Source organism: Ranitomeya imitator, chromosome 2, assembly GCF_032444005.1.
Source record: "Ranitomeya imitator isolate aRanImi1 chromosome 2, aRanImi1.pri, whole genome shotgun sequence".
Classification (NCBI taxonomy): Eukaryota; Metazoa; Chordata; class Amphibia; order Anura; family Dendrobatidae; genus Ranitomeya; species Ranitomeya imitator.
Genome location: NC_091283.1, coordinates 792,965,376 through 792,980,359, shown reverse-complemented (window position 1 = coordinate 792,980,359; position 14,984 = coordinate 792,965,376). Strand labels below are relative to the sequence as shown.

General features: G+C 45.1%; 1 protein-coding gene across 7 annotated transcripts in view; it reads left to right on the top strand.

Moving 5' to 3' along the window:
- ATE1 (arginyltransferase 1) overlaps positions 1 to 14,984 on the top strand; it is a 137,113-nt gene that overhangs the window by 88,862 nt on the left and 33,267 nt on the right. For all 7 annotated transcript variants that reach the window (XM_069753665.1, XM_069753668.1, XM_069753664.1 and 4 more), the window contains 2 exons: positions 8,273 to 8,454; positions 9,799 to 9,898. In XM_069753665.1, coding sequence (XP_069609766.1) covers positions 8,273 to 8,454; positions 9,799 to 9,898 — 282 coding nt within the window. The remainder of the gene's footprint in view (positions 1 to 8,272; positions 8,455 to 9,798; positions 9,899 to 14,984) is intronic.

Here is a 14,984-nt window from a genome sequence, read left to right as displayed (position 1 = left end):
TGAAGTTGCCGGCTGGTAAATATATTACTAGGGGCTGGGACTTAACCCCTTTCTGACATGGGACGTACTATCCCGTCGAGGTGGGGTGGGCCCCCATGACCACGGACGGGATAGTACGTCAAGCGTGATCGGCGGCGCTCACGGGGGGAGCGCCGCCGATCGCGGCCGGGTGTCAGCTGTTTATCGCAGCTGACATCCGGCACTATGTGCCAGGAGCGGTCACGGACCGCCCCCGGCACATTAACCCCTGGCACATCGCGATCAAAGATGATCGCGATGTGCCGGCGGTATAGGGAAGCTTTCCGCAGGGAGGGGGCTCCCTGCGGGCTTCCCTGAGCCCCCCGCAGCAACGCGATGTGATCGCGTTGCTGCGAGGGTCTCACCTCCCTCCCTGCTTCCTCCAGCCCCGGATCCAAGATGGCCGCAGATCCGGGTCCTGCAGGGAGGGAGGTGGCTTCACAGAGCCTGCTCAGAGCAGGCACTGTGAAGGCTGCAGCGCTGCATGTCAGATCAGTGATCTGACAGAGTGCTGTGCAAACTGTCAGATCACTGATCTGTGATGTCCCCCCCTGGGACAATGTAAAAAAGTTAGAAAAAAAATTTCACAATGTGTAAAAAAAAAAAAAAAAAAAAAATCCCCTAAATGCATTTCTTTATCTAAATAAAAAAAAAAAACAATAAAAGTACACATATTAAGTATCGCCGCGTCCGTAACGACCCGACCTATAAAACTGGCCCACTAGTTAACCCCTTCAGTAAACACCGTAAGAAAAAAAAAACGAGGCAAAAAAACAACGCTTTATTATCATACCGCCGAACAAAAAGTGGAATAACACGCGATCAAAAAGACAGATATAAATAACCATGATACCGCTGAAAGCGTCATCTTGTCCCGCAAAAAACGAGCCGCTATACCAGCAAAAAAAAAAAGTTATAGTCCTGAGAATAAAGCGATGCAAAAATAATTATTTTTTCTATAAAATAGTTTTTATCGTATAAAAGCGCCAAAACATAAAAAAATGATATAAATGAGGTGTCGCTGTAATCGTACTGACCCGAAGAATAAAACTGCTTTATCAATTTTGCCAAACGCGGAACGGTATAAACTCCTCCCCCAAAAGAAATTCATGAATAGCTGGTTTTTGGTCATTCTGCCTCGCAAAAATCGGAATAAAAAGCGATCAAAAAATGTAACATGCCCGAAAATGTTACCAATAAAAACGTCAACTCGTCCCACAAAAAACAAGACCTCACATGACTCTATGAACCAAAATATGGAAAAATTATAGCTCTCAAAATGTGGTAACGCAAAAAATATTTTTTGCAATAAAAAGCGTCTTTCAGTGTGTGACGGCTGTCAATCATAAAAATCCGCTAAAAAACCCGCTATAAAAGTAAATCAAACCCCCCTTCATCACCCCCTTAGTTAGGGAAAAATTAAAAAAATGTATTTATTTCCATTTTTCCATTAGGGCTAGGGTTAGGGCTAGGGTTAGGGCTAGGGTTAAGGCTAGGGTTAGGGCTAGGGTTAGGGCTATGGTTAGGGCTAGGGTTAAGGCTACAGTTAGGGTTGGGGCTAAAGTTAGGGTTAGGGCTATGGTTAGGGCTACAGTTTGGGTTGGGGCTAAAGTTAGGGTTGGGGCTAGGGTTAAGGCTACAGTTAGGGTTGGGGCTAAAGTTACGGTTAGGGTTTAGATTACATTTACAGTTGGGAATAGGGTTGGGATTAGGGTTAGGTGTGTCAGGGTTAGAGGTGTGGTTAGGGTTACTGTTGGGATTAGGGTTAGGGGTGTGTTTGGATTAGGGTTTCAGTTATAATTGGGGGGTTTCCACTGTTTAGGCACATCAGGGGCTCTCCAAACACGACATGGCGTCCGATCTCAATTCCAGCCAATTCTGCGTTGAAAAAGTAAAACAGTGCTCCTTCCCTTCCGAGCTCTCCTGTGTGCCCAAACAGGGGTTTACCCCAACATATGGGGTATCAGCGTACTCAGGATAAATAGGACAACAACTTTTGGGGTCCAATTTCTCCTGTTACCCTTGGGAAAATACAAAACTGGGGGCTAAAAAATAATTTTTGTGGGAAAAAAAAAAAGATTTTTTATTTTCACGGCTCTGCGTTATAAACTGTAGTGAAACACTTGGGGGTTCAAAGTTCTCACAACACATCTAGATAAGTTCCATGGGGTCTAGTTTCCAAAATGGTGTCACTTGTGGGGGGTTTCTACTGTTTCGGTACATTAGGGGCTCTGCAAATGCAATGTGACACCTGCAGACCATTCCATCTAAGCCTGCATTCCAAATGGAGCTCCTTTCCTTCCGAGCCCTCCCATGCGCCCAAACAGTGGTTCCCCCCCCACATATGGGGTATCATCGCACTCAGGACAAATTGGGCAACAAATTTTGGGGTCCACTTTCTCCTGTTACCCTCGGGAAAATACAAAACTGGGGGCTAAAAAAATAATTTTTGTGGGAAAAATTTTTTGTTTTATTTTTACGGCTCTGCATTATAAACTTCTGTGAAGCACTTGGTGGGTCAAAGTGCTCACAACACATCTAGATAAGTTCCTTAAGGGGTCTACTTTCCAAAATGGTGTCACTTGTGGGGGGGTTTCAATGTTTAGGCACATCAGGGGCTCTCCAAACGCAACATGGCGTCCCATCTCAATTCCTGTCAATTTTGCATTGAAAAGTCAAACGGCGCTCCTTCCCTTCCGAGCTCTCCCATCCGCCCAAACAGTGGTTTACCCCCACATATGGGGTATCAGCGTACTCAGGACAAATTGTATAACAACTTTTGGGGTCCAATTTCTTCTCTTACCCTTGGGAAAATAAAAAATTGGGGGCGGAAAGTTAATTTTTGTGAAAAAATATGATTTTTTATTTTTACGGTTCTACATTATAAACTTCTGTGAAGCACTTGGTGGGTCAAAGTGCTCACCACACATCTAGATAAGTTCCTTAAGGGGTCTACTTTCCAAAATGGTGTCACTTGTGGGGGGTTTCAATGTTTAGGCACATCAGGGGCTCTCCAAACGAAACATGGCGTCCCATCTCCATTCCAGTCAAGTTTGCATTGAAAAGTCAAATGGCGCTCCTTCGCTTCCGAGCTCTGCCATGCGCCCAAACAGTGGTTTACCCCCACATGTGGGGTATTGTCGTGCTCAGGACAAATTGTACAACAATGTTTGGGGTCTATTTTCTCCTGTTACCCTTGGTAAAATTAAACAAATTGGAGCTGAATTAAATTTTTTGTGAAAAAAAGTTAAATGTTCATTTTTATTTAAACATTCAAAAAGTTCCTGTGAAGCACCAGAAGGGTTAATAAACTTCTTGAATGTGGTTTTGAGAACCTTGAGGGGTGTAGTTTTTAGAATGGTGTGACACTTGGGTATTTTCTATCATATAGACCCCTCAAAATGACTTCAAATGAGATGTGGTCCCTAAAATAAAATGGTGTTGTAGAAATGAGAAATTGCTGGTCAACTTTTAACCCTTATAACTCCCTAACAAAAAAAAATTTTGGTTCCAAAATTGTGCTGATGTAAAGTAGACATGTGGGAAATGTTACTTATTAAGTATTTTGTGTGACATATCTCTGTGATTTAATTGCATAAAAATTCAAAGTTGGAAAATTGCGAAATTTTCAAAATTTTCGCCATATTTCCGTTTTTTTCACAAATAAACGCAGGTAATATCAAAGAAATTTTACCATTGTCATGAAGTACAATATGTCACGAGAAAACAATGTCAGAATCACTGGGATCCGTTGAAGCGTTTCAGAGTTATAACCTCACAAAGGGACAGTGGTCAGAATTGTAAAAATTGGCCCGGTCATTAACGTGCAAACCACCCGTGGGGGTAAAGGGGTTAAATTAATGGTGGTACTGCGACACTGAAATAAAAAAACAAACGTGGTGCCTTAAACTCTCTTCACACTGATTTTTGAAGTGTTCACCTAAGATGTATGTCTTCACGGATCTATACCTCAAATAGATGCTATTGTATAAGTAAAAAAATGTATTTTAGCTCTTTTGACCTTCATCCATCCTATCGGTATTTTCGAGGTTTGTGCTGAGAGCTTTTTCTATGCCCCCCACAAGCAGACCATGCTATATGCACAAAGTAGCCTTAGTAAATTAAGGCTGGTTTCACCCTTGCGTTGGGCAGAGCTTTGGAGGGCTGCGTACTTCCTCCATTAAGCCCTGCCCACTTCTGCACCTCTTCCATTCAGCTCTGCCAAAGTCGGTATGCGTCCTGCGTGCCCATCTTTAACATTGGGTACGCAGGCCATGCGAATGGTATGCGGATGCCTCCGCATACGTCGTTTTGACGCTGCGCCGAACGCAACAAAATGCATCATGTTGCGTTGGGCGCGGTGTCAAAACGACGCATGTGGAGGCATCCACATACCATTCGCATGGCCTGCGTACCCAATGTGTGGACGCATGCCGATGTAGGCGGAGCTGAATGGAAGAGGGGCGGGGCTTAATGGAGGAACTACGCAGCCCTCCGCAGCTCTGCCCAACGCAAGTGTGAAACCAGCCTAACCAGGGAGATTCACTCTCTAGAGGGGCCTGAATATTATGTTGTAACTCTTGTTAGGAGGAACATATCGGAACAAAAAAAATGAGCTGCACACTTTGACGTACATGTAGTCGATGCTGGAAGTGATTTCAGTCTTCTGCCAGAAACATTTCGACCCTTCTCCCCATTCTTCTGAAAGAATCGGCAAGCGTATCGGTGTGAAACGCAGAATTCACATTGGATGTTTTCTTTCAAGTCTTCCAAAGTGCGAGGTTTGTTTAGATTCCTTTGCGTATACCACAATGGAAGAAGTTTGGTGTAAGATCCGGGGACCACAGTGGCCAAAGCCAATTTTGAAATTACCCTGTTGTCGAAAAAGGACTACAATTTCTGGCATGCTCTTTGCCGATGTGTGACTCACTACACCTTTTGTTAACTCCCAATCATCCAGTTAATTCACGAATGCCAACGCAGGGCAGCCTGGATTGTTCGAAGCTCCAGATATTGAGGAGCACGTTGTTTTATTCCGATTGCTTCGTCCTAGCAAGAGTTATTGCAGAATATTTGGGGCTACTTTTGAATGAATCTCCCTAAAATTAATAGATTAACAAGAAATAGAAATCAAAGTGATGCCTATTATGTATATATCTCAAGACTACACTGGGTTTGCTTGGGGCCTCCTAGAATAGAAATAAGTATGCGTTGGTGCCTAGGACCAAAATCGGTTATTCATTTAACATCACATTGCCCTATTTTTTATTTTAGATGCATTGGATTAAAAAGGAAAACAATGCTTAGAAGGGTTGGCCGCTAATATTTGACGGCCTATCCTTCGGCTAGACCATCAATATCTGATCGGTGGGGGTATGACACAGTGCACCGCCGCTGGTCAGCTGTTACTGGCGACAGCCAGGTACTATTCTAGGGATAGTGGATCTGCAGTTCCTTGCCACTATAGTTTTAACAGACCTGCTGTGTTCCGTCAGCATCAAAGAACGTACGGCAATCGGCGACGCCGGTAACACCTGATTGGCAGAGGTTGTCGAGGATTGCACCTCTACTGATCATATATTCTTAATTTGTTTTTGATTTTGTAACTCGCTCGATTGCTTGAGCTTCAATGCCAGACATTTCACATGAACAAGACTGGCGCTCTTTTAGTAAAATGAAGAAAAACTGTTGTTTTGTTTCTTACAATCTTCTATGGCCTCTTTTTAAAGCAAAAACTGTGGTAAAATCAACAGTATTTGTTTGCAAATCTGAGAAATGTTAGGTCTCATCTTTGTGTCCAATTAATGAAGCTAAAGTCACTATTTGTAAATCTAGCGCCTCTGATGAGGTTCTGTCGGTGACTGGTCCATATTTTCATCACTGCCTGTTGGCTTTAGTGTCACTTTGTACCAAACCTATTGCAACATAAAAAGCCTAATGCACATTTTGAAATGGCAAATTCTCCTAATCCCTACCACGTGCTGGTCCCTTTCATTTCCTGGCCTAGTACACTTCATGCTGTTTCACAGTTGGTGGCCATAAATCACATCATAGTGTCTTGACTGAAGATTTCTATGAAACCCTTCCATCCCGCTGTCTTCACTAGGCTCCCTCTCCGCTACCAGTCTATTATGGACTTAGACTTCTCTCTCCTGTCCCTGGAAGTGTCAAACCAACAATGTGACTTCTAGCAGCGAGACCTAAATAGGGTAGGTCTGGAGACTTCTCTTCCTAAGCTTATCCCAGTAGAGACTGGCAGGCAAAACGCAATATCTGGCTGGCAAAGAATTAAAGACCCCAGGCAACTTTAACTTTGGAAGTTTTAGAAGGGAGGAGTAGGGGGTGAACAGATTAAAACCAGTCCTGTCCTTTCTGCGTCTGCTCTAAATACATAGAATGCTTTAATGACTGTTTTCATTCCTCGGGGCGATATAGCCATAAGGCACGAGGAGGAGCACTGCGGCATGTATCCTGTAATTCATTCTGTATGAATTTATAGGAAGTGTGCAACCAGCAAAGATGGAGTTGGTGACGCATCACGTATGCAAATCGGTGCATTGCTTTAGAAGTCGGGCTGATTTTTGGAAACACAATAATCGTTGCACGCGATGGACAGTTTGATTCTTCTTTCATCAATAGCTGGCAGAGAAGAGCACATTTGTGTGTCTACACGGTTGCCTATTTCAATGGACATCATGTGATTTCTTTACGGTGTAGTTGCATGGAGATGGAACACTGACCAGTTCTCTTGTTGGTTACAACTGATTTCTGGGGTCCTTTCCATCGGTCACCCTGTTATAAACTTATTTTCTAGGAACCTGCTAATAAAAAAGGTTGCAAAAAGAGCGGAAACCCTATTTTTCTAGTGACCACTGTAGCACAGTAGTGAATGTATATTTGCATTTTGCTCGCTCATTGTACGAACACGGTTATTTATACACTGGCAGATATTCTGGAAGTGTTCTTATGACCATTAGTCTTCCTTATCTTAAATAATAAGGGGTTACCTAATTGTCTTTCTTTGGGAGTGCACAGCTCCCAGTCCCCCTGGCTTCCTGCTTGAAGAGGCGTGGGGGAGCAGTGCGCTCCTGAAGTTCAGATCAGCAATATGTTTGTGATGTTGATCTGATTTGTGCGCTCTCCTATGCTGCACACAGGAGCCACATACAGATCAAGGTTTTCAAGAATTCCTTAATATTCCCCAGATGATAATTGCATCATCTGCACAGGCAATAATATGACAATCCTGAAAACCTGATCTGTTGGCGGCTTTTGAGGATTGGAGTTGGGGAACACTGGCTCGACAGCATCGGAGGAGTTCAGGGACACTGGAGCCGGCCAGCTTCAGAGCTGCACGTCAATCTGAAAATGTGCACTCCTTGCCTAGGAAACCGGCCACCGCTGATGTACTACAGCGTCAGCTGATAATTTGGACAGTGAGCAAGAAAGACCAATGACCCTTCCGTTCTCTTGTTTTTGCAAGCACCTTGCTATATTACCCATGTAAGAAGTTGAAGAAATGACTTTAATAATTTAAAGGGGTTGTCCACTACTAGGACAACCCCTTCTCATTGCCCAGTTTGGCCCCGATAAAATAAAAACACTTATACTCCCCTCCCCATGCCGTCGCCGTTCCAGTGTTGTCGGCACTTGTTCTTCCCGGAGACCGGCGCACAATTGGAGCTGGTCTCCCTGTCCCCATCTTCAGATATGTACGTAATCAAGAGGAGGTGGGATCTGCGGCTGCTCTCACTACCTCCTCATTACTAATACGCTGATTGGGCGTTGGGCTCACGTGTCATAACCACCACACGAGAGTACCAGGAACACGAGTGCCGACACCGCTGGACCGGCACACGATAGGTATAGGTGTTTTTTTTTTTTTTATTTTATCGACACCAAACCTGGGGAATGAGAATGGGATGTCCTAGTAGTGAACGACTCCTTTAACAGAATATTGTCGTTCATCTTTTAGAACATGTGGCAGCAGGGTGGCTCAGTGCTTAACATATTGCTTTGCAGCACCAATCCGACCAAGGGCAACATCTGCATGGAGTTTGTATGTTCTTCCCGCGTTTGAGTGGGTTTCCGCCGCCTTCTCCGGTTTCCCTCTATATTCGGAAAGACCTACTGATAGGGAATTTAGATTGTGAGCTCCACCAGGGACACTGATCAGTCATCATCTATGTTATGCGCTCAGGAATAGAAATGGACAATGATTTCACTAAAACCTTTAAATTTAATTTCTCAACAGCCTGAGACTCGATCAGACGGGGTCTCGTGTGGATACGGCTCTTTTCACCAGCAGTATTGGCTTGATGGCAAGATCATTGCAGTGGGAGTCATTGACATCCTTCCATACTGTGTCTCGTCTGTATACCTTTACTATGACCCTGATTACTCCTTCCTGTCGCTTGGTGTTTATTCTGCCTTAAGGTAAGTTACAAAGAAGTGTGGAGAGATTTCACAAAGCTTCTAGGTGGCTGATCAGCATGGCTTTATAATGTATGCTCACGGAGTATGGGTTGTCTTATGTAGGGTGGCCTTTTGAATAAAATATTATAGAGGACCGGTATTTCCTATAAAATAATATTCTGCAGCATTTTTCTGCTATTTTACTATGAAATGTATGACTAAATTGACCACTGGGGGTTACCATTCCTCTTGTCTGTATGTTGCATCCTTACAGTTTGACACGGTCTAATCAATGTTGGATCGAGACCACAAGAATATAGTAACGCCTGTCTGCTAAGTTATTCATCCGTATATAGAAGGAATAACACAAAATCAGATATGCAATGCTTTGTTCCACCCCTTTTTCAAAAGTCACCAGCTGGGTGGGAACTTTTCTTAAATTAAAGGGCATCTGTTCTTTCAGATAACTTTTCAGAATAAGCCGTCATGTCTGTGTACTCATACTTTGAGCTAGTGGAAGAAGTCCATTAATTACAATTTGCCAAAAGGCAACAAAAATCCCAATCTAAAGACCATAAAAATGAACTTTTAATTTGCTTTTTAAAAAGGAATGGAATATTAAAACCTTACATTGATCAATGTGTAATAAGGAGCAGATCGGGTATATCCTTATCTCTCACTGATCATAGTATGATTATAGTACTTCTCTCCTTAATCCAATTGCTTGCCCTGTGTTTGGTTTATAGGGATTGCTTGGTGCGGCTGTTACCTTATTCCCTACAAACTAACGAAACACATCCGACCAATGCTAATTAAAAACTGCCCTAAGCCTCGTCGACCTGTTTCACCAGAGACCTGGCATCATCAGGGGATAGAGGCTAAATAAATGAGCGCATGTGGAACCCAATCCTAATCAGTGCAGAATTCAGCCCTGGGGTGTGGTAAAAGACTTATTAGGAAGCTCAGCACGATCTTTCTGTGTCTCTGTCTGCCTGTTTCCTGTGTGTTCCTCTTTTTCCACTCCACTCTCCATGGCGTATATAGGAGGTGTAACCTGACACCCCGCTATTTTTGCTGTCTGTCTTTTGTGGAGCTGTATTATTATTTTCAGAGTGAATGGTGAATTCAGGAGTTGAAGAAGTGGCTCATATAGGTGGAGAATTAAGCAGATTTGTCTAATAAGATATATTACGAAATTTCTTGTATTCGCCTGTACTGTTGATTTATACAAAGTATCCTATTTTAAACAAAGAAGTGCTAATACTAACTAATCCCTGTTCTGGTGACTGATTATTTCGGCTACAGGTATTGGTAGATTTATTTTTTTTCCAACATTAGTAATTTTTATTTATTTTCTTCCACAAGAGAAATTGCTTTCACCCGAGAGTTGCAGAAAAAGGCATCAGATCTGTGCTATTACTACATGGGCTTTTATATCCACACCTGTCCGAAGATGAGATACAAGGTGAGCAATGGTTGTAGACCGTGTGTTTTGTGTTTTTGTTTTTTTTGTTCTCTTCAAAAACTACTTGTGGCTATGTTGACCATTCCTTATATTGAAGGTCCCATGCTCACTTGACACAGGTTTGCTGCAAAAATGTATACAACTATACCATTTTTATTATTATCTACTATATAATCTGTCACGGATATTCATTGGCCACGGCCTCTGTCTGTCATGGAATCCAAGTCACTGATTGGTCTCGCCAGCTGCCTGTCATGGCTTCCGCGACCAATCAGCGACGGCCACAGTCCGATTAGTCCTCCCTACTCCCCTGCAGTCAGCGCCCGCTCCATACTCCCCGCAGTCAGCGCCCGCTCCATACTCCCCGCAGTCAGCGCCCGCTCCATACTCCCCGCAGTCAGCGCCCGCTCCATACTCCCCGCAGTCAGCGCCCGCTCCATACTCCCCGCAGTCAGCGCCCGCTCCATACTCCCCGCAGTCAGCGCCCGCTCCATACTCCCCTCCAGTCACCGCTCATACAGGGTTAATGCCAGCGGTAACGCACTCCATTAACGCTGCTATTAACTCTGTGTGACCAAGTTTTTACTATTGATGCTGCCTATGCAGCATCAATAGTAAAAAGATCTAATGTTAAAAATAATAAAAAAAAACACAAAAAACCTGCTATTCTCACCTTCAGTAGTCCGAGATGCATTGCAAAATTACCCAGAAGGCTTAGTGGTCTCACGAGACCACTAAGTGATCTGGGTAATTTTGCAATGCATCCTGGGAACGCAAGATGGCGGCAACCGCGCGCATCGCCAGAGGTCTGCTGGATCCCGCCATGTGAGTATATAACTATTTTTTATTTTAATTATTTTTTTTTTTTAACAGGGATATGGTGCCCACACTGCTAAATACTATGTGGGCTGTGTTAGAAACCGCGTGGCTGCTATATACTACCTGGCCAGTGTTAGATACTATGTGGGCTGTGTTCTATACTGTGTGGGCTGTGCTATATATTACGTGGCCAGTGTTTATATACTGCGTGGGCTGCGTTATATACTACATGGCTGCTATATACTACGTGGGCAGTGTTATATACTACGTGGCTGTGTTCTATACTGCGTGCTATATACTACGTGGCCACTGTTAGATTATGTGGGCTGTGCTATATATTACGTGGGCTGTGTTATATATTACGTGGGCAGTGTTACATACTACGTGGGCTGTGTTATATACTGCGTGGCTGCTATATACTGTGTTATATACTACGTGGGCTGTGTTTACTACGTGGCCTATATTAACGCATCGGGTATTCTACAATATGTATGTATATAGCAGCCACATGGTATATACCACAGGCCACGTAGTACTCCTATATACTACGTGACCTGTGCTATATACTATGTGGCTGCTATGTACATACATACATACATACATACATACATACATACATACATACATACATACATACATACATTCTAGAATACCCGATGCGTTAGAATCGGGCCACTATCTAGTTTATTTATTTAGCACCATTGATTCCATGGTGCTGTACATAAGAAGGGGTTACATTAAAATACAAATATCACTTACAGTAAGCAAACTAACAATGACAGACTCATACCTCCCAACTTTTGAGGAAGGGAAAGAGGGACAAAGTTAGCGGCGCGCTCAGCACGCCGCGGCAAATTTTAAGCCACACCTCTGACCACACCCATTTCACAACTAGTCACGCCCCAACCACACCCATTTAGCACTTCTGATCTCAATGTTTCGTAAACAATAATTATAAACAAAAAAATATGGCCACATAGTGCTCCATACTGTATAATGGCCACACAAATGATGCTGCATACAGTGTACTGGCCCCACGTGATGCTCCATACTGTATAATGGCCCCAAATGATGCTGCGTACAGTGTACTGGCCCCACGTGATGCTCCATACTGTATAATGGCCACATTATGCTCCATACTGTATAATGGCCACATTATGCTCCATACTGTATAATAGCCCCACATGATGCTTCGTACTGTATAATGGCCAAACATGATGCTGCGTACTGTATAATGGCCACACATGATGCTCCATACTGTATAATGGCCACACAATGCTCCATACTGTATAATGGCCACATTATGCTCCATACTGTATAATGGCCCCACATGATGCTGCGTACAGTATACTTGCCCCACGTGATGGTCCATACAGTATAATGGCCCCACACGATGCTGGGTACAGTATAATGGCCACACATAGTTACCCCCACCCGCATCATTGCCTTCTCCATCACTACACACACACACACCTTTCACCGCGCACTCTCAGAGCAGACGGCAGCTTCCACTCCAACGGCGCTGAATGGTGTCATCCAGCTGTGCCGCTGACTGCTCACGTCGCTGCAGCTGTGATACGCCACTGATAAAGACCTCTCCATGTGTCCTGTGCCAGTCAGTGTCAGAGGGAGGAGCAATATCTGCTCCGTTCCGACTCAGCCAACGTCCGCTCCGTACACCTCGTACACATGCGACTCTGCTCCATACACCTCGTACACACAAGACTCCGCTCCATACACCTAGCACCTGTGGCTCCGCTACGTACACCTCGTACACACGTGGCTCTGCTCTGTACACCTCGTACACACGTGGCTCTGCTCTGTACACCTTGTACACACGTGGCTCTGCTCTGTACACCTCGTACACACGTGGCTCCGCTCTGTACACCTCGTACACACACGACTCTGTTTCATACACCTTTTACACTCTGCTCCGATCCGCACACCTCTTACACACATGGCTCCGCTCCGTACACGTCTTACACACACGACTCCGCTCCGTACACCTTTCACACGCTGCTCCGTACACCTCTTACACACGGCTCCGTACACCTCTTACACACGGCTCCGTACAGCTCTTACACACACGACTCCGCTCCATACACCTTTCACACGCTGCTCCGATCCATACACCTTGTACACACACGGCTATGCTACATCCACACTGTAAACACCTCCTGACCTCACACATACGCTTACCCTCGTCCGGCGCCATGGCAACCAGCAGAGTCCTGTACACGGAGGCCCTCCCGATCATGTGACCCGTGACTCCTCCCATCCTGTGACCTCATGACAGGTCCTGTGCGCACAGAGCAGCCAATATGTGGTGTGCTGCTCTGCGGGTGCAGGGACTCAGGGAGCTGACCGGGTGATATTACACACCTCCCAACCAGTGCGGGACAACTAATGTCCCGCCCGGGATCACGAGGCTGACTGTCAAAATCAGGACAGTCCCGCTGGATCCGGGACGGTTGGGAGGTATGCAGACTGATACAGAGGGGCGAGGACCCTGCCCTTGCATGCTTGGGCTATGTGCACACGTAGAATGGACCTCTGCGGATTTTTCCACAGCGGATTTTAGAAATCCGCAGGTAAAAGGCACTGCGTTTTACCTGCGGATTTTTCTGCAGATTCCCCTGCAGATTCCTACTGTGGAGCAGGTGTAAACCGCTGCGGAATCCGCAGAAAGAATTGTCATGCTGCGAAAATGTAAACTGCTGCTTTTCCGCACGTTTTTTTCCGCAGCATGGGCACAGCAGCTGCAGATCCGCAGCAAAATCCGCAACGTGTGCACATAGCCATACATTCTACAGGATGGTGGGGATGGAGACAGTAGGTTGAAAGTTGTAGGAGCTCTGGTGTTGGTGAGGCTGTATCTCCAGCAGTGGTGAGGAGGCAGCGGGGTCAGTGCAGGCTGTAGGCTTTCCTGAAGAGGTGAGTTTTCAGGTTCCGTCTGAAGGATCCAAATGTGGTTGATAGTTGGACGTGTTGGGGCAAAGAATTCCAGAGGATGGGGGATATTCTGGAGAAGTCTTGGAGGCGATTGGATGAGGAGCGAATAAGTGTGGAGGAGAGAAGGAGGACCGGAGATTACGTGAGGGAAGATATCGGGAGATTAGTTCAGAGATATATGGAGACAGGTTATGGATGACTTTGTAGGTCAGTATTAGTAATTTGAACTGGATACGCTGAGAGAATGGGAGCCAGTGAAGAGATTTGCAGAGGGGGGAAGCAGAGGAGTAGCGAGGAGAGAGATGAATTAGTAGGGCAGCAGAGTTAAGGACTGACTGGAGAGGTGCAAGGGTGTTGGCAGGGAGGCCACAGAAAAGGATGTTGCAGTAGTCAAGGCGGGAGATGATGAGGGCATGCACAAGCATTTTAGTAGATTGACGGTTGAGGAAAGGAGGGATTCTGGAGATATTTTTGAGCTGGAGGCGACAGGATGTGGAAAGAGCTTGGATGTGCGGTTTGAAGGACAGGGCAGAGTCAAGGGTTACTCCGAGGCAGCGGACTTCCGGTACGGGGGGAAGCGTGATGTCCTTTACTGCGATAGATAGGTCAGGTAAGGAAGATCTATGATATAAAGGATAGATGATGAGTTCAGATTTGTCCACATTGAGTTTGAGGAAGCGAGAGGAGAAGGAGGATATGTGTTATGGCTGGCAATCAGGCAACACAGCGTGCAGTAATCAGCGCACATACAGAGATCTGGCAATAACCAAAAACAATAGGACGAGCTCTGAGACGTGGAATCTCTGTAGACTGCAGTACCTGATCTATCCTCACACAACTATAAGCAGCAGTGGATTGCGCCTATCACTACCTATGCAACTCGGCACTGCCTGAGGAGCTGACTAGCCTGAAGATAGAAATACAAGCCTGACTTGCCTCAGAGAAATACCCCAAAGGAATAGGCAGCCCCCCACATATAATGACTGTTAGCAAGATGAAAAGACAAACGTAGGAATGAAATAGATTCAGCAAAGTGAGGCCCGATATTCTAGACAGAGCGAGGATAGCAAAGAGAACTATGCAGTCTACAAAAAACCCTAAAACGAAAACCACGCAAAGGGGCAAAAAGACCCACCGTGCCGAACTAACAGCACGGCGGTGCACCCCTTTGCTTCTCAGAGCTTCCAGCAAAAGTTAATAGCAAGCTGGACAGAAAAAACAGAAAACAAACTAGAAGCACTTATCTAGAAGAGCAGCAGGCCCAAGGAAAGATGCAGTAGCTCAGATCCAACACTGGAACATTGACAAGGAGCAA